Source organism: Chiloscyllium plagiosum, chromosome 23, assembly GCF_004010195.1.
Source record: "Chiloscyllium plagiosum isolate BGI_BamShark_2017 chromosome 23, ASM401019v2, whole genome shotgun sequence".
In the NCBI taxonomy this organism is placed as follows: Eukaryota; Metazoa; Chordata; class Chondrichthyes; order Orectolobiformes; family Hemiscylliidae; genus Chiloscyllium; species Chiloscyllium plagiosum.
This window is the reverse complement of record NC_057732.1, coordinates 33,602,408-33,622,214: the sequence shown is the minus strand read 5'-3', so window position 1 is coordinate 33,622,214 and position 19,807 is coordinate 33,602,408. Positions and strand designations below refer to the sequence as shown.

Here is a 19,807-nt window from a genome sequence, read left to right as displayed (position 1 = left end):
CTGAGAGCCCAGCACCTCCCACATTTTCCTAATCCTATCTCATACTTGATTGCGATAACCATAGGAGACCCGTACACTACATGCCTATCCCTTCTACCTTTCCTGGAGTTAACATATCTACATGACTGTATCTGCAGCTTTTCTCCTTTCTTATAACTGGCATCCATCACATCCCCTAGCTCCTGTAAATTCATTATTGCCTCTCACTGCTACTCTAATCAATCCATGCAATGTGATAGGATTCGTAACCAATGACACTTCCTGCAAACGTAATCATCAGTAACATGGAAACTCTCCCTATACTCCCACATCTGGCAGGAAGAGCACATCACTCTACTAAAGGCCATCTTTGCTCCTTAGCAATCTACAGACCCAGAAAATAGTACTTTCTTATTACTCTAAAAAACCTCTGCTCCAGGCTAACTTAATAGTTATGGTTTAAATTTTTTAAATTTAATCAAGCAACAGATCTCAATAAAACATATAATCAAGAAAGAGCCCACTCTATTCACTGTTGTAGATTTATAGCAAGGTTGCACTTAAAAACTATGCAGTTATATGTTTCTGTGCTGTGAGCTCTCCCACACTGGTTCCTCCAAGTTCAGCTGTGAATTTTGCTGTTTATTCGTTTTTACTAGACACACTCCAATGTCCAGAGATACTTGAACTCAAACATCAAAGGCAGTAACTGTGTAGATTCACTGCTGTCTCAGACAGCAGTATAGGTTTCTTTCGTTGGTCATGTGATCACTGCCTTTGTCTGTCTTCCTCCTTTTTTAAAATGCTGTTGTTTTGATCTTTTTTCCCCCCCAGAGTTCCAAAACAATGCAACAGTACATAAAACAGCAATTGCTCCTCCTGGAATTTGAGGAAATCCCCTCCCATACCTAAAATACCTCAAAAAAGGAGCAGCTCTTACAGCCACAATTTTTTCCCCAGAATCCATCCTTTCCGGGCCCATTTTTTCAAAGATTTCTTCAAGTAGCTGCTGGCGTTCATGAAAAAAATCATGAAACTGCCTTTCCGAAATCCACAGAAGATATCTGTGACTGAACATTGCATATTGTCCTTTTCAAACTTGCCACATTGTTTAATTAACTGTTTCTGCACTGTCTGATTTTCCTATTCCGCTGGCTTGAATTTTAAAAAAATTGAACAGCTTTACTATTGCCCTGTAACTGTATAATTCCACCTATTTCGCACTGATGTCTGAAACAACTTGTCTAAATAATCTGTGACTTTATTTTGTTTTGGAAATTCTTAAAGCAGGGAGGTTGTAAATGTGCTACAGTATGACTTTTATCTCTTAATTATCATTATCATTTTGTGGTCATTCCAGAAAGTGGACTTTTAGAAGAAGATAGAAGGTGGCATTTAGTCCGGCCAGCAGACGAAGTAGATGAAAGTAAATCAAAGCGAGGCAGCATGAAAGAGAAAGAAAGGACCAAAGCTATCACAGAAATATATTTGACAAGACTTTTGTCTGTAAAGGTGAGGTTTACTGTATACTTCATAGTCATTTACCTGGAATAGAATTTATCCCAGTCATCAATTTTTGTTATGCTCTGAATAAAATCATCAACTGGGCAGGTGAACAATTATACAAAAAAAGCCCTTACCTACTCTGCTGGTCTCTCTTTACTTCAGTGCTGAAAGCTAGGCCCTGCAGTTTATTAATTTGGAGACTGTTCTGTGTCTTAAACCAGAGATGACTAAACTGGCATCTTTTGTAAAGTTTATTATTGAACCCGGGTCTCTGGCGCTGCGAGGCAGCAGTGCTAAACACTGTGCCACCGTGCCGCCCCACGGTTTATTTTACATACATTCAAGCTGTTAATTCTACTTGATCCTGGTCAAAACAAGTGCCTTCAAAATCGGACCAGTATAACTTATATTTGTTGAAGGCAGAGTTATTAGCAATTGCTGATGTTCATGACTCTGATACATTGAAATTCTGGACCTGGAAAATGTAACTTTTATCACTGTTTCATATCGATTATATATTTTGCTATTCACAGTAATAACAGAAATTGTCGCTGCAAATTTGTCACATTGCAGTTGTTTTATTCCAGTGTTAGAGAAAAATACAGCAAAAATGTATGCTTTTAGAACCTGAGTTAAAGTTTAGTTATATTTGTTTAATTTCTCAGAATGAGGTTGGTTATAGTAGTTGTTGAAATTGCAATTATTCTGATTTTCCAACTATTCACTACTGTAGCTCTAGAGAATGCTCTATTTCAATTGCTCCTCTTTCCCCCAAAGCCATCAACTCCTAATGGGATGTTACTTGATCATGTATATTTACCCAAGTGGCTGTTTTCCTATGTTAATGTAATTATTGGAATGTTAAAAGACTAAGCATCATTACAAATTGGCTATTGTGGCTTTGATTAGATTAGATTCCCTACAGTGTGGAAACAGGCCCTTTGGCCCAACCAGTCCACACCAACCCTCCAAAGAGCAACTCACCCAGACCCACCTCCCTCTGACTAATTGATCTAACACTATGGGGCAATTTAGCATGGAAAATTCGCCTGACCTGTACGTCTTTGGACTGTGGGAGGAAACTGGAAGAAACCCAAGCAGACACAGGGAGAATGTGCAAACTCCACACAGACAGTCACCCGAGGCTGGAATTGAACCTGGGACCCAGGTGCTGTGAGGCAGCAGTGCTAACCACTGTGCCGCCCCTTTAAACAATGTGAACATGAAGGCTAATAAAAGGAACTTGAGTAACTATGAGGAGGAAGATTGTTTATTTCACCCCTTGTACTATGCAGCTAACAACCATCAGACTGCAATAGGAATAGAACCTGCCTGGTTTGTATAGCTGAGCTACTAAGTGAACTGTTGAGCAGTACTGAATGTAATTACAAAGTGTAATATGCTTGACCAATCATGTTACTTGTAATAATAAGGAATTGGAAATGTCTATTTACATTGTATAAATTAGTTTTCTCTTGTCAAGAGAAAGACGTTTAATCTCTATTTCTTTGACTAAAACAGGGAACACTTCAGCAGTTTGTAGATAATTTCTTCCAAAGTATTCTCAGTACAAATCAATCCATTCCAACGGCTGTGAAATACTATTTTGATTTCCTTGACGAGCAAGCACGCAAAAATGAAATAAACGACGAGGAGACTATTCACATCTGGAAAACCAACAGGTAAGAACATCTGGATTACTTGTTCTCCATGACATGTACTTTTGTTTTTGAGAGTGTGCTTTGAGCATCCTGCTTTCCATCAGCATACATTTTTATCATTACTGCCTGGGCATTGAACCTTAAATAAACTGAGAGAAGGGCTACATAGAACATCAAAAAGACATAGACAAGTTTCTGGAGTGGACAGATAGGTGACAGATGAAGTTCAATGTGGAGAAGTGAGAAGTAATACTTTTAGGAATAATCTGAACAGATAATACAAATAGGGTCCAAGTTCTAAAGGGAGTGAAGAAACAGATGAAGATAGATGTGCACAAATTGCAGGTGGGAAGGCAGATGGAGAGAGAGTTTGATAAAACATACAGTATCCTGGACTTATATATTAATAAGGGCATAAAGTACAAGAGCAAGGTGGTCATGCTGAACTCCTTCAATACACTTCTCAGATCTCAGCTGGATTATTGTGTACAGTTCTGGGCACCTCAGTAAGGATGTGAACACACTGCAGAGAGGGATGAGAAACTTCAGTTATGAGGATAGATTAAAGAGGTTAGGATGGTTCTCCACAGAGGGAAAGAGGCTAAGAGGAGATCTGATAGAAGTTTACAAAATCATGAGGTCCAGATAGAGGAGAAGCTGGTCTTGCTTGTAAAAGGGTTCAGATAAGAGGGCAGAGATGTAAAGTGATTTGCAAACATGGCAAATATGACATGAGTAAAACCTTCTTCACACAAATGGATTAGATCTGGGAACACTGCCTGGAAATGTGATGAAGGCAGGATCAACTGAGGCATTCAAAAAGGTGCTGGATGATTGTTTCTATTGAAATAATGTGCAAGAGTACAGGAATAAAAGCAGATGAATGGCACTAAGTCATAATGCTCATTGGAGAGCTGGTGAATACAGAACGGGCTAAATGAGCTCTTGCTGTATTGCAACAGTTTGATAATATTGTTGCTAAGCTGAAAATGTGTTGCTGGAAAAGCGCAGCAGGTCAGGCAGCATCCAGGGAACAGGAGAATCGACGTTTTGGGCATAAGCCCTTCTTGCTAAGAACAGGGTAAAGGCTGGGAATTCTGTGGTGAGTGATTTCTCTAATTTCCCAAAGTATGTTCACCATCTACAAGACACAAGTCAGTAATGTGATGGAATACAGTCCCAATGACTTGGATGAATGTGCCACATATATGCTAAAGCTTGACATCATCCATAACAAAGCAACCCACTTCATTGTCTCTATCTATCCAACACCTTCTTCATTCACTCTCTTTGACACTGATGACCAACTGTAGTATCTGTGTGCCGTACATAAAATATACTGTAGCAATTCATCAAGCTTCCTTCAGAAGCACCTTCGAAACTTGACATCCCATACCACATGAAAGGGAAGTAGCATCTGCATGAAAACAGAATGACCCAGAGTTTGCCTCCTAGCCATATAACACTGACTTGGAATTGTGTTTTATTTCTCATCAGTAGGTCAAAATTATCGAAGACCCTAACGACCAACAATGCGGGTTCCATAGATTAAGAAATAAAAAGCTATCTCTAATGTTTTCTTGTGAATTTGTTTTTTAATAACCATTTTAAGTACAGATCCCGAATGATCTGGACCAAGTGGGCATGGAAAGGATGTTTCCAGAACTGTTTCCAATGAATGATTGCTGTTTTTTGCAAGACTTAAGAATATTTTTCCTGTGGGCTGCACAACATGGTAATCCTCCACCTCAGGTGGTGGTGGAGGCCAGTCCTTATTATTAAGGTAGATGAATAAATTCTTAGGATGGAGAATCAAAAGCCTGAGGGACAGATGGAAATATGGAATCTGAAATACAAATTCAGTTCAACTCTGATCTTTTTGAATGGCAGAACAGGTTCAAGAGGCTAATTAGTTCTTTCTTCTAGTTTGTATGAAACTCTGCAGTTCAAAAGAAACACATGTACCCCAATCAGCCTTCACACCACTCCACTGGACTCACCTTCTGAAATCCATCTGGCCATTGTCAGAATTGCATTGTCGTGGAGTGCAGGGGTTGATTGAGCGTTTTAGGGGTAAGAGAGGGAGGAGGGAGAAAAACACCATGGCCAAGAGGGACACTGCATGTTGAATGGAGAAGGAGAGTGAGGTTCCAGTGCAAAATGGTCAGAGGTGCCTACTGACTAGTGATTTTTCCTTGCAATCACTGCTGGAGTGGGCAACAGAAGATTATAGGTCTCCAGCATAAAATGGTAAGATGCAATTCAAATCACACTCTGTCAGATGCTCCCTTTCTGATGCAAACTTAAAAGATCTGGATCCCATTTTGGGATAGTGAAAGCCATGTACGAAATGTGAATGTGTGGTAAATGCTACATTGGAGCCAGTATACTACAAATTCCGTGAGAGCCCCCACACCCAATGCAGAAAAATATTTGAATGAAATGTGAATGTGGAAGATTTTTCTGGTGTCATCTTTATATGAAGGAAATCTGAGAAATAGATGTTGCCAAATCCATGTAGCTCAAAAAGACTTTTGAGAGGTTGAAGTGCTTGTGACTGAATCTGATGTTTTGCTCCAGTCCCTTGATCATAAATTATTCCATGAAGCCTTCAGACTGCAGTGAGCCATACTCTGAATGATCCTTTCCCTTATTGTTTTTGTACTGACCTTGGAATCATTGGCAGCTCATAAAGGAACTTATGGTGAAATAGACATCCATAGATATTCCTGATATGGTGCTGGATTTCCTTAAATGAAGATAGCAGTAAATCCATTGTGAAGTATCTTATGAAAAATACCTCTCGGGTTTTCATTCATCAATTAGTATAGAAAGCAGAATCTACATTGTCTCTTTGGAAGCTGTGAGCTGACTCCAATTTTTTGAGTTATTGATCTTAATGGTTATGTTTTGTTACTTCTAATCTCTTGTAGGTGAGATGACTCACCTACTTCAGGAACTTCAGATTGCAGTTATACAATCAAAAATAATATTACTTCTATAAACCCATTTGATACTCTTGATTTTTGGAGATATCTAAAGCATGGTGTTTTAATATACTGATGACCCAAAAAATGTTTCACAACATGAGTACACTTTATCACCAGTTTTCTGTTGGAAAATGAAGATCTAGGATAGGGTTGAAGCAAATTTCCCGAATATGGAGATACATTAATCTTTCCAGTTCATTTGGATTGCCAAATATGAATCTCTTTGGACGTGACCATTTCAAATTGAATCCTGATTGAATAGGATTTGGCTAGCCACTTTCACTTGAGGAATGTTGTATGTGACAAATTATGTTTTGATCCAGTCCCATCCTAAACAGTATCATGAGGTTCAAAAAATATGTTAGAATAAATAGTAAATATTTTGTAATGGCAATAATAACAGTAATCTAATGATTATCTCACTGAATTTCTACGTTAACACCAGCTATTTTGGTTCGCTTGAATGCTATAAGTCTTCATTTCGAAGTCTGTTCCAAAATAAAACTGGCAAACACACTTCTTTGTGGCACAGAATGGAACTGAACCAAGAATGGGGAGAAATGGAGCACATGAATTACTGTGGAATAGTCTTTCTCATAAAAATATGCATGATTTTTCTCAAGTAATTAAAATATATCCTGTTTTACCCCCTACAGTTTGCCATTAAGATTCTGGGTAAACATACTGAAAAATCCACATTTCATATTTGATGTGAAAGTTAATGAAGTAGTGGATGCATCCTTATCCGTAATTGCACAGACCCTCATGGATGCTTGTACGAAAACAGAATACAAATTGAGCAGAGTAAGTATCTCAATTTCAACAGCAAACAACAAAATTCTTAAACAAGTAGAAAACCTCCACTTCAGAGGTGCCAGGTGATGGTGAGACTATCAATTGCTTCTGCTCATTTTTCAAATAATCATCCAGGAATACATAAAACTACATCTCTGAATTTTCTTGGATGGCACATATACTTGTCTATCTATGACTGTGATAAAAAAAAATTGCCTTTGTTCATGTAAGGTGTTTTTTTCTAATCTTTAGGACTCTCCAAGCAACAAGTTACTTTATGCCAGAGAAATTTCCACATACAAGAAGATGGTGGAGGAGTAAGTGAGAATTAAAAAAAAACTAATTTGACAAGCTTTGAGAAACTTAATATTAGCTTCTTACTATTTTATCTTAAGGTTCAACTTAATCACCTTTGACTAGCAAACATTTATTTACTGGACATGTTACCAAAAATATTGTCTGAAATTCCTGTTCAGGTTTCATTTAAATTTGAGATTTAAATGCAGTTTCTTTATATGGGAAGAGCTTTCTTGAATTTAGCATGGTTCACTTTTCCTGGTAGATTAGTTGAGATCTTTGTCGCTGGAATATCAGATCGTCCAGTCAGGAAACGTTATTAGCTTTCCTTTGGATAGCTTAGATGTGGAGATTTCAAGAAACCTGCTGGTGCATGACCGTTGAAATTGAAGAGAATTCCTTGTACCAGAGACTGTGTTCTAAACTGACCCATTTTTATCTTATTCTGGGATAAACCAGGTAGTTAGAAGGCTGAGTTATATTTTACTATAAGCCGTCTATTTAGATTGATTGACAGTTTTGTCTTTTTTTTGAACAGCTATTACAGGGGTATTCGTCAACTGATACAAGTCAGTGATCAAGATATGAACACACACTTAGCTGAAGTCTCAAGAGTAAGTTTATATTTTTTGACACAGCTTGATATGTAATCCAACCTCTAAATTGCTGAAAATATTTGGGAAGATTACCTGAGCCAGTGGCCAGATGCACTAGATCACCTAAGTTAGTGAATACAAAGCAAACCATGACAGTGGGATTTGCTGTAGATGCTTGTCATGGAACCCACTAATATTCTGACAATAGTCCCAGGTGCAGACCCAGAAAAAGTTCCCACCACCTCTAATAGATATTCCTCACATAAATAAGTTGTAGCAATGGTATTCTTTCTACTTCAATAAAATAATCCTTTTAGGGCGGCACGGTGGCACAGTGGTTAGCACTGCTGCCTCACAGCGCCGGAGATCAGGGTTCAATTCCCGCCTCAGGCGACTGACTGTGTGGAGTTTGCACATTCTCCCCGTGTCTGCGTGGGTTTCCTCCGGGTGCTCCGGTTTCCTCCCACAGTCCAAAGATGTGCAGGTTAGGTGAATTGGCTATGCTAAATTGCCTGTAGTGTTAGGTTAGGGGTATGGGTGGGTTGCGCTTCGGCGGGGCGGTGTGGGCTTGTTGGGCCGAAGGGCCTGTTTCCACACTGTAAGTAATCTAATCTAATCTGTAGACTTTAAATTTTAGATTAACTATTAGATCTGTACGCCACACTAATTAAAATTCAGAAAATATGCAGCTTTTTAGTTAACATTTTTAAAATGCTAATTCCAGCAGACTAAACGGGCTAATGATGCATCCGATTCCACTCAAATAATGTGTCAAACAGATGAGGGTGAAAAGGGAAGTTGGTTAGGAGGTGTTAGCAAAGGTGTGAATGAATAGATGCATCTTCATAAGTTTGTATAAAGTGGGGAAAAAAGTAGAATGGCTTAGGATGGAAGATCTAAAGAAGAGGATTGCAGTAGCTGATTACTATCCTAATGAAAGGAGAAAAGAATGTTCAGAAGACTTGAGTCAGGAAAACAAAGCATTTCAGGAATGGATTTAGGACTAGAAGATATTATAAAGGGCTTTTGGCAAGGACACAAAGGGCTTTATAATCAAAATTAAGGAGTTTAATGTGAAGCTTTGCTAGTCTGGCATCCAAAGGATGAAGCAGATGATGGGAAAATGGGGTCTTTTGCAGGATGTGATATGTGCTAATAATTAGGATTGCTGAATTTGAAAGTGACAAAAACATGGATGAGAGATTTAGTTGTTTGAGGAGGTCGGGCAATATGGAAACATAAATAAGTTCTCTTGGTTATGGCATGTTCAATTTCATTTCATAAAAAGCTAAAGAATATTGGATGCTGGAAATCAGACACTTCAGAACTGAAGAAGGATCACTGGACTTGAAACATTAAGTCTGCTTTCTCTCCACAAATGCTGCCAGACCTGAGTCTGTCCAGTAATTTCTGATTTTGTTTCCAATTTCATTTCATGTTTAAGCTTGAACAGAATGTTAGAGTACAGAATACAGTTTAGTGTGGGACTACAATGGGGAGAATGATAGGTTTTTTTACATAGAAAAGTACAGTGACTTTGGAAAGATCAATGTTGAATTGAAGGAATTGCCACATTTTGGATGAATCACATCAAGCATGCAGTCTAACACCAATGATGAGGTACTGCTGGATTTTATTAGCAAATGTCAGAAATTGATATTTTTATGGGTCTTGTTGCTAAGGTCAACTTGTGGATATGGGGATGGAGGAGCTCTGGTGCAGATCCGTGAGAAATGAAGTGATGATGTGGGGGACGGGAGTATAGCCATTGCTGTTTATACTTACTTAGAACCACAGAATCCATACAGTGTGAAAGAGGGCCATTTGGCCTATCAAGTCCACACCATCCTTCCAATGATCAACCCAATCCCCTACCCTATCCCTGTAACCCTGCATTCCCATGTCTAATTCACCTAACCTGTACATCTTTGGACTGTGGAAGGAAACCCATACAGACATGAGGAGAATGTACCATCTCCCCACAGACAGTCATCCAAGGATGGAATCGAACTCTGGTCCCTGGCGCTGTGAGGTAGCAGTGCTAACCACTGAGCTACCATGCTGTCCATGTGTTCCCATCATACTTTTTTATCACAGTTTGAGTTGTGAGTTTTAAACAAATAAAAAAAGAAAATATTATCATTAGTGCTCTAGCTTGTGTGTACTTCAACAGATGAGCTCTGTGTGCTCATAGTTTCGTTATTTTCCAGGCTCATACAGACAAACTGAATACTATGGTAGCATTGCATCAGCTGTACCAATACACCAACAAATACTACGATGAGGTAGGTTTTTAAAAAAAAAATCAATGGTTGTTTTGGTTTCTGCATATATTCATTACCTCATTCAGTTTGAGTACTGTTAAATGATTGTCATCTATATTTTAGTTTAAGTTGTTGGTAAATATAAAAACACAGCTTAACACAATCAGTGTATCTTGATGTGGTTATAAATCTTTTGAATACTTAAAGATGACTCATGATAATTAGTACTTGTTCCTAAGTTAATTACTTTTTCATTATGTTCATTAAATACTTTTTAAAGTTATGTTACACTTCTAGGAGAAAAATATATCCAATAAATGCACATCAAATGTAAGAATATGTGTGATATGATACATTATAGAATGTGCAATTTCAGTGTATAGTTTCATGTCAGTATTAATATTACAACATTCTCTGCCTTTACAGATAATAAATGCCTTGGAAGAAGACCAAGCAGCACAAAAGATGCAGCTCTCTGTCCGTCTGCAGCAAATAGCAGCTGCACTAGAGAATAAAACCACAGACCTTTGACATGACCATTTTACATAATGAAAGCTCAGATGTTAAATTTTATTACTTAGGAAAGAAAATAGTGTTATTTTTACTCTTCCAATTACCTTTGCAGTTCTTAATTCAAAGTCTGAAATCCATAATTTTGTAAATTAACTAATATTCTATAATATTGTATTATAAACTTGGTCTATAAAACCTGTGGAGAATTGTCAAGTAAAAATATAAACAACTTAGTTGCTGGAATTAGATCGTCTTGTACTGATCTACATTGTTATTTTAAAAAAATGTAAATTATCTGAGCCTTAAAAACGCTTTGATGATTTGGCCCACAGTTATGCTAAACTCTACCATAATGGGCTGAGTCTTGTACAGAATGTTGCCTTCTAATCTAAAGCTTCATTGTTGATAGCAACCTTTTTTCAAATTTAATATTACGACCATTAATAACAGTACTGCCATTTATGTGCATTCTGATACATTTTCTAGCTAATTGTTACAATGAAAATGGCATGATTTTTATATTTATCATGTTATCCTGTCCAAATTGGCATTTTGATGGATAGAAATCATGGAAATTTATGAAAAAGTCATTTCTTAATTGTATGTAATACAGACCAAGTAGAATATGCTTGTAAATTTATGTTAAAATTACATTTTAGAGGATTTTTTTTTACAATAGAACTAGTGACTACTGAAATGTCTTTTGATATTTTTGATATAATTTGGGAGATGGAATTGCAAATAAAATCAGCTTTTTATTTACTTTGTGAACAAAGAGGTTTTCTTTTTATTTTTTATATATAAAATTGTATATATAAATATATCAAGGAAAGCAAAGTGTGCTGACTTAAGAAGCCTACAAGTGGTAGAAATCCATTTTACCTGTTTGAATTTTATTTGTCTTCAAATGAACCCCATTCCGCGAGTCTCCATTAATTCAGAGAATAAGAACCTAGTTTATCTATGAAAACAAACAGTACGTCAGATCTGCAAAATCTATATACTCATCGCATATATTTTGCATTTAAAACATATAAGTTACTGTTTATTTGCATTGCATTGTGCATTCATAACCACAAGACTGGATGAGTACAATATGACAACTGATTTAGCCAGTAGTTCTGATGTTTGTACTTCTTTGTCACTACAGACAGTTCAGATGATGTACTTCCCTACTACTGCAACATCTGTATTATATTTCCTAATCAACCTATTCAGGGATGTTATTACAAATCTTCAGAGCAGGTGGGACTTGAGCACAGCTCCTCTGATCCAGTGAAGGGGACACTACTACGTTGCCGCAAGAGATTCTGTGATTGTTTTACATATTTACATTTTCAGTCAAACGAGTCAGATATTATTACACACTTCAGGAGCAGGTGGGTCTTGAACCTGGGTCTCCTGGCTCAGGGCGGGGCACTACCACTGCATCACAAGAGCCCCTTTAACATTTTTCTCTTTTTAATATCCATAGTTTTCTTGCAAACAACTGAATGCTTTTATTCTTCCTTCACCAAATCATTTGTGGTATTTTTTCATTTATTAACCACCACCTCTAAATCACTTGCCCCGTACAAGCAATGTACACTATCAAAGGTGAAGGAGAACTTGGGTGAGGGGGATCAGGGCCTAACATTTGTATTATTGCTGTTGATTGCATAATATTTATCAGCATTCGTGAGTCCTCAGATACCGAAGCAGGCTATGTCCAAAATGAAGCAAAACCTGGATAATACCCAGGTTCGGGCTGCCAAATAGCAACTGACGTTTGCTCCACACAAAGCCCATCTCCAGTAAGAGACAATCCAACCGTTACCCCTTGCTATTCAATGAATTCGAAAGCTAAGAATTTTGCAGCGAGCAACTAACCTCCTGACTCCCCAGAGCCTGTCCAAGACACAAGAATACCTTATAACTAGTGTTGAGTTTTTTTTCGTGATTCTTACATACTTGATACAACTGCAACACGCCAACTTCTGTGAACAACCAAAATTTTATTCAATACAGTACAATCTTTCTGGAGGTACCTTAACACACTTCACAGGGCTTGCAGAGCCATGTCAAAGAACTCTCTGAACAAAGGAACCAGTTCTTCCTTTATACAAAATCTTTACATCACAGTCAGTAATGCCCACAAGACAACCCCCACAGTCACGTCACTCAAGACACAATGCTGTCACCGAATCATCTCCAGAAACAATGTAATGTAAATCATCCCTTAATGGCCAAATGTGTTGTGAATTTTCTTTTAACTGCAGAGAGTAGTCAGAACTCCAACTACAATGCTCTTATTGATTTCTGAATAGGCGATGATAATGTAATTCTTTTACTCTGAATAACTAGGAAGTGGCCATGCAAATGGCTCTGAATAGCAAGAGATGGGAATGTAAAATCCGTACATTCTATCTGTAAGACAGAGAGACATCTAACCCCAGCCTCAGGACATCTAATTTCCTGCAGGTCAGCAGAGCAAATTAATATCTCATTCCCTCCTTTTATCATTCCATGATAGCCAGCTAGACTCTGACAGACAGTATTTAAGTAAGTTATTGATATACAACATAGTATGATTATAACAACAGAAATTACTAGTTCATGCAGTAGATAGGATCCCCCGGATCCTCCCATGTGGAAAAAACTGTTCACCTGTGAAGTTCTTAAATTCACAGCCCTTAGTGACCACTCCACCCCCTCCAAGTTGAGTGGAAATGAGCCAGTTATCCAAAATCTCCTTAAGTAAAGTCCAACCTGAAAATAAAATCCAGTCTGTCCTTGCACACCACTCCATGAATAAACCTGATTTCTTGAATAAGGGTAGTTGAATACTTAACAAAACTGATGAGACTTTCATCCTTGTGGAGCTGCTTCAGATAGAGGATACCAGTGCATCTGAGTGTGCAGTGCTGCAGCTGCAGCAGCAGGCTAGATGAACGCAGCATTCTTTGCTGCATTTGTTCCCTGTCAAACGTAACAAAGCCAGCTGGCTGTTTTGCTGTTAGCTTGATTAGTGAACCTTCATATCCTTTAAATGATTGAAAGAGAAAGTAAAGCTCATGTAGTTTAATATCCATAGGAAGGCCACTGACAAAAAGCATAAGGACCTCCTCTTCACCATTGTTAGCTTCTTCACTTTTGGTGCTTATGACTGGGGAGCTCATTGAATCAGGTTGTGGAGGGGTGGGCAGTGATCCGAAGGTGTGCTTTACCTGTGAATGGAGAAACTGTAGAGATGATGTTTCACTATTTATGTCATTATCAAGTTTATACAATCCATGAACTTCTAAATTGTACTGCCTAACAATTCAGTAATTGTAAACAACTATCAGTGGTCCTAAAATCAAACCCTCGGGAGACTCCATTCAGGTTATTCAAAAATTATTTTCCTTTAACAAGTTAATACTTGGCTAATGCAAAAGCTGCCAGGAAAAGTATTTCAAATATTTGGAACAGCAAGAAAACAACAAAATGTTTCCTGTGCTTTAGTTGTTGAAGAGGCAGTTAGTTCAGATTTAAATGTCAAATATTCGTGGGAAAGAAGTGCAGAACATATCAAAATATGTTCTCCAAATGAAAATTCTGTAATTTCTCTGTTAAAGCAAACAATAACCCACTGCCACATATATACATATTAAATCTAACTTCAGGTATAGTTCAAAGGCCTGACATTAATGACAAAAGTAGTCCCATTTTTTAGGTTTTATGGTCAGTAAACTGATATTGTAAATTTCACTTCCCAAATAAAACAGTCAGAATTAGTGGTTACAGCCAGTAACTGTACAACTTAGCTAGAGACCAACATTCTTTGAATTTGCAATATGAAGGGGGCCAATGAAGTCTTAACAATAATTGACAGAACTTAAACAGCTCATCCTCTAGTTCTAATATTCTCTAAAATCTTAATGAAACATTAAAATTAAAATGCACTCTTTTTGTGAGCACTCTGCATTAAAAAAGCAGCAAAGATATTTTAATACAATACCCTCCAATCTGTCTAAAGCGTGACCAGTGACAATTGTTTTTTGAAACAGACCTTGCAGAATTTTGAACAAATCAGTGGCTCAAGGTCCTCAATCAATTTATTTTAAGGTACATGTTTGATAATTTTAAAGGATATTATGTTGTATAATATAAAAACAAAATCTGCCCTATTATATAGCCTACAAAACACACTGAATTGAGATCCTAATTCAAATAAGGTAAAACAGTTACTTAAAAGGATTTTGGGATTCACCCCACACTCCCTGCAAAATAAAACGAACTCCCTGTAATTACAAATATTCTGGCAATTCACTCATTATTCCCTGAATAAAGACAATGCTGTTGTATCAGGTCATCATTCTTCTTGGGTTTTAATAATGCTGCAAGTCTTTAGCATGGCTTTCCCTTACATTTTTCAACAGTTTCAACCCTTGCAAGTTTGGTGTTATAAGCATCTTCAAATTTTGACCATACACGGTGAAAACAGATAACTAAAATTTAAACCAACAAAGAGGTATTTCAGTAACAAATCTGGGTCTTGATTGACCCATTATGTCATAATCAACCTTTCCATGTGAATTTCCTATCTCCTGTCAGATATCAATAGTTTATTGTTTAAGCTACAATAACAAAGCTCATCAAGAGTTCGGACTAGACTTATGCAAATAAAAGACTGTTGCATTTAAAGCCTGTAATAGGAATGCTTGTCCCACTTTTAAAGTCTCAACTTCCTAACTTATCTCTATATGCTAGTCCAGTGTCCTCACTCTCCACACCCACTTTCAGGGTCCTCACCTTCGCATGGGGAATTTCCCCACTTAACAACCAATCTAAGGCAGGGTGTTTGAGACAGGCACTGTAATTATCCTCTTTTACTTATGCTCCAGACCCTCAAACCTCGTGTCTGTAGTCTCCACACCCACTTCAGGTCCTAACCTTCATGTGGGGGATTTCCCTTCTTAATAACCAGTCTAAGGCAGAGTGATTGAGATAAGACACAGTAATTATATTTTTTCTTATGCACTATGCTCTGGAGCTTCAAACCTCACTAGGAGGGGACTCCAACCTCCTTTTCCCAGGGGACTCTAACCTCCTATTTCCCGGAGGGATTTTAACCTCTGAATTTCAGGGGACTTTAACGTCCCTTAAAGTCCCAGAAACTTATGATTCTGAAAGCGAACTCATTCACATGCAAGTGTGCAAGTTACCTCAGAGTCCCACGGTATGAGGGGTCGACTGAGTGGTTGGTTAAGGAGAGAGATTAAGATAAATCTTACCTTGTGGGCCCATCCGTCTCATGCAACCGGCACTCAGGCGATCACTAATTCAGTCCACCTAGAAGCTCCATATATGTTGGAATCCAACCGCTGCCACCAAATGTGGAGTTTTTTTTGTTGCAATGCTTACACACTTGATCCTCCAGAAAGCTTGTACTGTACTCTGCTAAATAAAATTTTGGTTGTTCACAGAAGTTGGCGTGTTGCAGTTGCATCAGGTGTGTAAGAAACTCAGAAAATATGTCCCACTGGACCCTGCAAATCTTATCAATTTCTTCCAAGTGTTCAATAACTTTGTTTTACTGTAAATTTTTTAAAAACTCTATTGACAATGCTCACATTGCATAAACTTTGTTTTGAAGTTGAAACTAATCTTCTAAAAATGAAATAAACCTGTTAACACATGTGGTGACACATTGGTAAGAGGGATGTGAACCTGGGCCTTTTAGCCTACAGGTGGGGACAACACTACCGCACCACAAGAGTCCTTTACTTACAACTGAAAACTGCTTTGGTGTATTCTACTTAATGGCTGTTATCAGTTCAACCAAAAGATTTCATTGCACAGATGAGTTCAAACTGCTGGTTAATCTATTTCTAACCTACATATTTGTGTAGTTCCCAAAGCACCTGTCAGCATAGTTCTTGCTTCTTAATTGTGTTATCTACTGAGGAAGACACACCTTGTGACTCCCAAGATAAAATTACCCTGAATTATTATATGCTTTCTTATAGGTTTCTTAACGATTTAACAAACACAATAAATAACAACTACACTTAGCAATGGATTTCCTTCTGTCATAGTTTAGCTACTGGTCAATGATTGCATCTTGCTGCTGTAGTAATTTATTATCACTATTTGTTGGACTGGTGGTTTGTCCTTTACTTAATTGGTCATGACTGTCTTGACTAGGATTTTTTACCATGTTGGTATCTTGGGGCTATGACTTCGATAGTGTAATCTCAAGTTCCATTTTTAGTGTGAGCTGATTCACTATAAGTTTTCTTGATCCTTAGTTTTGACCAGTGTAAAACGCTGGATTGTGTTTGAAACTACAATAGGTTTCGGGTTTTGTCCTTTTTGCCCCATTCTGTCACAACTGGGTTAGAGTTGTGATTGCATAAACTCATTCCACAGATACGTTCAAGAGGAGCAGACTAAATACAATAATGGAAAGTAACCACATAATGGAAGAGTATAAGAAGTGGCACAGAACAAGTTTCACAGTGAGCTGTTGGCTTTACAAATAGCTGGAATGCGAATAAATTAAAGAATCTTTACCTCATCTGCCTGGAAAATGACAAGTAGATTGACCACCTATCATAAGTCTCACTCAATTTTACTTTCTTATTAAAATTTATATACAAATGACACACTGATAGAAGCTTTGTTGTGCATGTGGCCTACTAACTCTGCAATTTCTCACCTCTTGTGCATCTCAAACACCCATTGCTGAACCCTTCCGCCTAATGACCTGCAAAGTGCTTTGACATTCCCAGTATCTAGTTAATTTGCAGCTTGTTGGTTTTCCTCCTCACTGCTATACCAATACCTACAAGAGAAACATATAAAACCAATGAACCCTGACTGAAGCTAAAAACAGAACTGATACAGAGGGGAAAAATAGGTTTTTGGAATAAGTATAAAATTAATTTAAGCATCTGTATGAAAAAAAACTGCAGTTTATTGTAATTGAGTTTATAAATAAAACTAGTTCAGAGATAATGTTTTATTGTATTAGCCTTTACATAGTAACCTTGATGTCAATACTTCAGATGATGTACGTGATAAATATGTATTTAATATAGGAATAACACAACACAATCTGCCATTTTATAAACTGTTCTTATTTTAATAACATCTAACATTTGGGGGAGTTTTGGGCATTGAACATTGGCCTAGTTAACAACACCCTTGAATGAATTTTTAAAAAGTCATCTCAGTGCCAATACCAGTGAGTTTGTCAATGTCCTTGGATAGGACATATATTACAATCCTACCATCAGATGTGGGATGTTCACAGATTACACACTGTTCAACACTATTCACAAATCTTAAATAACTTAAATCCACCTGTTCCAATATGCAGCAAGACCTGGACAGCATTCAGATTTGGACTGATGTGTGGCATAAATGTTATTTGCTGCTTAAGTGACAATTAGCATCTTCTGCAAGATATAATTTAAAATTCTTGCCTTGGCATTCAAATGGCATTACTACTGCTGAACACTCAAGGTATGCCAACAACGCATGATCAACAGCACTTATGATTTGGAGGTGCCAGTGTTGGACCGGGATGGACAAAGTTAAAATCACACAACAGCAGGTTTTAGTCCAACAGGTTTATTTGGAATCACTAGCTTTCAATGCGCTGCTTCTTCATCAGGTGGGTATGGAGCAGAATCATAAGTCTGTGTCTTATGATTCTGCTCCATGACCTCCTGATAAAGAAGCAGTGCACTGAAAGCTAATGATTCCAAATAAACCTGTTGGACTATAACCAAGAGCACTTAGGAATTGTTGTATACATGTGTGTATTATGTACTTAGTTTAGCCTTCAAAATACATATGACTATTTTAAATAATGTTTAATTCAAAGGGACAATGTAGAACATTCTGGATTGGCATTTTCAGACACAGCTTAATTTACAAATCTAAATAAGTGACTACTATGATGCCCATCTATTCTCATTATCCTTGAGAACACAGCAATGCAGTCACATCAATTATGTACTTCTGTGCAACAATGATATTCCTGCTAATCAATGGCTCACTTATTTGCCTGTACTAGGCCAGTTTGTCCTTAAATTCAATAGGATCTCAACATCTTGTGGGGCCAGTTTATAAACTCCAAGTTCATTCAAAGCTGCTGTAGCTGTGTGCCAATCAGAGCAGGCACCTGCATCAATCACATTGCCAGAGTTAGTCTGTAGCACATCACGTAACAACAGCGCCGATCCAACATTCAGATTCAGGATGACACAAGCTTCTTTCACTCTAGGGCAAAAAAAAAGTCTCAGAATATTTCATCTCAGTCAGTATTCTTGAAATGAAAAATGTTTGATTAATATTGAATCTTTACACAGTTGAAAATTATTTCAAGTAAAACAATTCCAGATTACATAAACCCATATAATTGATTTTATAGCTATTTTCTAATCAACCTGTTCAGAAATATTAGTATGCACCCCTGGAGCAGGTGGGACTTGAACCAAGACCTCCAAACTCAGAGATGACATCAGATTAGATTAGATTAAATTAGATTACCTACAGTGTAGAAACAAGCCCTTCGGCCCAACAAGTCCACACCAACCCTCCGAAGAGCAACCCACCCAGACCCACTTCCCTCTGACCAATGCACCTAATACTATGGGCAATTTAGAATGGCCAATTCACCTGACCTGCACATCTTTGGACTATGGGAGGAAACCGGAGCACATCCACGCAGACACGGGGAGAATGTGCAAACTCCACATAGACAGTCACCCAAGACTGGAATTGAACCTGGGTCCCTGGCGCTGTGAGGCAGCAGTACTAACCACAGAGCCACCGTGCTCATACTACTGTCCCACTATAGCCCTCAATTGACATTCATATAATTACAAAACACGAGAACAGTGGCAAATCAAAGTGATTGAACAATATTAAAAAGGAATTTTGGCAAAATTGAGAAAACTTTTAAAAAATATATCCAATGTAATGATAGATAACAAAATTAAAACTAAATCTAGACAGAAAAAACAGATTGATCAGATAAGTAAAAAGATTGCTTGCCAATGGATTTTTAAAATGATGCATGGCAATCTGACAGTTATGAATAAAACTTTGCTCTTAATGATTTAACCAGTAACTTTATTGCACATATTATGCAATTGAAGCTTCTGAATATTAACCAACAAAATACTAATATAAAACTGCAGATGCTGGAGATCTGAAACAAACTGAAATTG

At 37.6% G+C, this 19,807-nt stretch overlaps 2 protein-coding genes across 8 annotated transcripts in view; one reads left to right on the top strand and one right to left on the bottom strand.

The window, feature by feature from the left end:
• The window catches only part of LOC122561761 (plexin-B2-like), a 261,412-nt gene extending 250,049 nt beyond the window's left edge, over positions 1 to 11,363 (top strand). For all 7 annotated transcript variants that reach the window (XM_043713877.1, XM_043713876.1, XM_043713879.1 and 4 more), the window contains 7 exons: positions 1,340 to 1,491; positions 3,007 to 3,167; positions 6,793 to 6,940; positions 7,184 to 7,248; positions 7,767 to 7,842; positions 10,035 to 10,109; positions 10,515 to 11,363. In XM_043713877.1, coding sequence (XP_043569812.1) covers positions 1,340 to 1,491; positions 3,007 to 3,167; positions 6,793 to 6,940; positions 7,184 to 7,248; positions 7,767 to 7,842; positions 10,035 to 10,109; positions 10,515 to 10,619 — 782 coding nt within the window. In that variant the 3' untranslated portion in view covers positions 10,620 to 11,363. The remainder of the gene's footprint in view (positions 1 to 1,339; positions 1,492 to 3,006; positions 3,168 to 6,792; positions 6,941 to 7,183; positions 7,249 to 7,766; positions 7,843 to 10,034; positions 10,110 to 10,514) is intronic.
• Positions 11,364 to 18,286: 6,923 nt separating this feature from the next.
• rint1 (RAD50 interactor 1) overlaps positions 18,287 to 19,807 on the bottom strand; it is a 45,496-nt gene continuing 43,975 nt past the window's right edge. Inside the window, exon 13 of the mRNA XM_043713875.1 lies at positions 18,287 to 18,854. Within this exon, the coding sequence (XP_043569810.1) occupies positions 18,632 to 18,854 (223 nt within the window). The 3' untranslated portion in view covers positions 18,287 to 18,631. The remainder of the gene's footprint in view (positions 18,855 to 19,807) is intronic.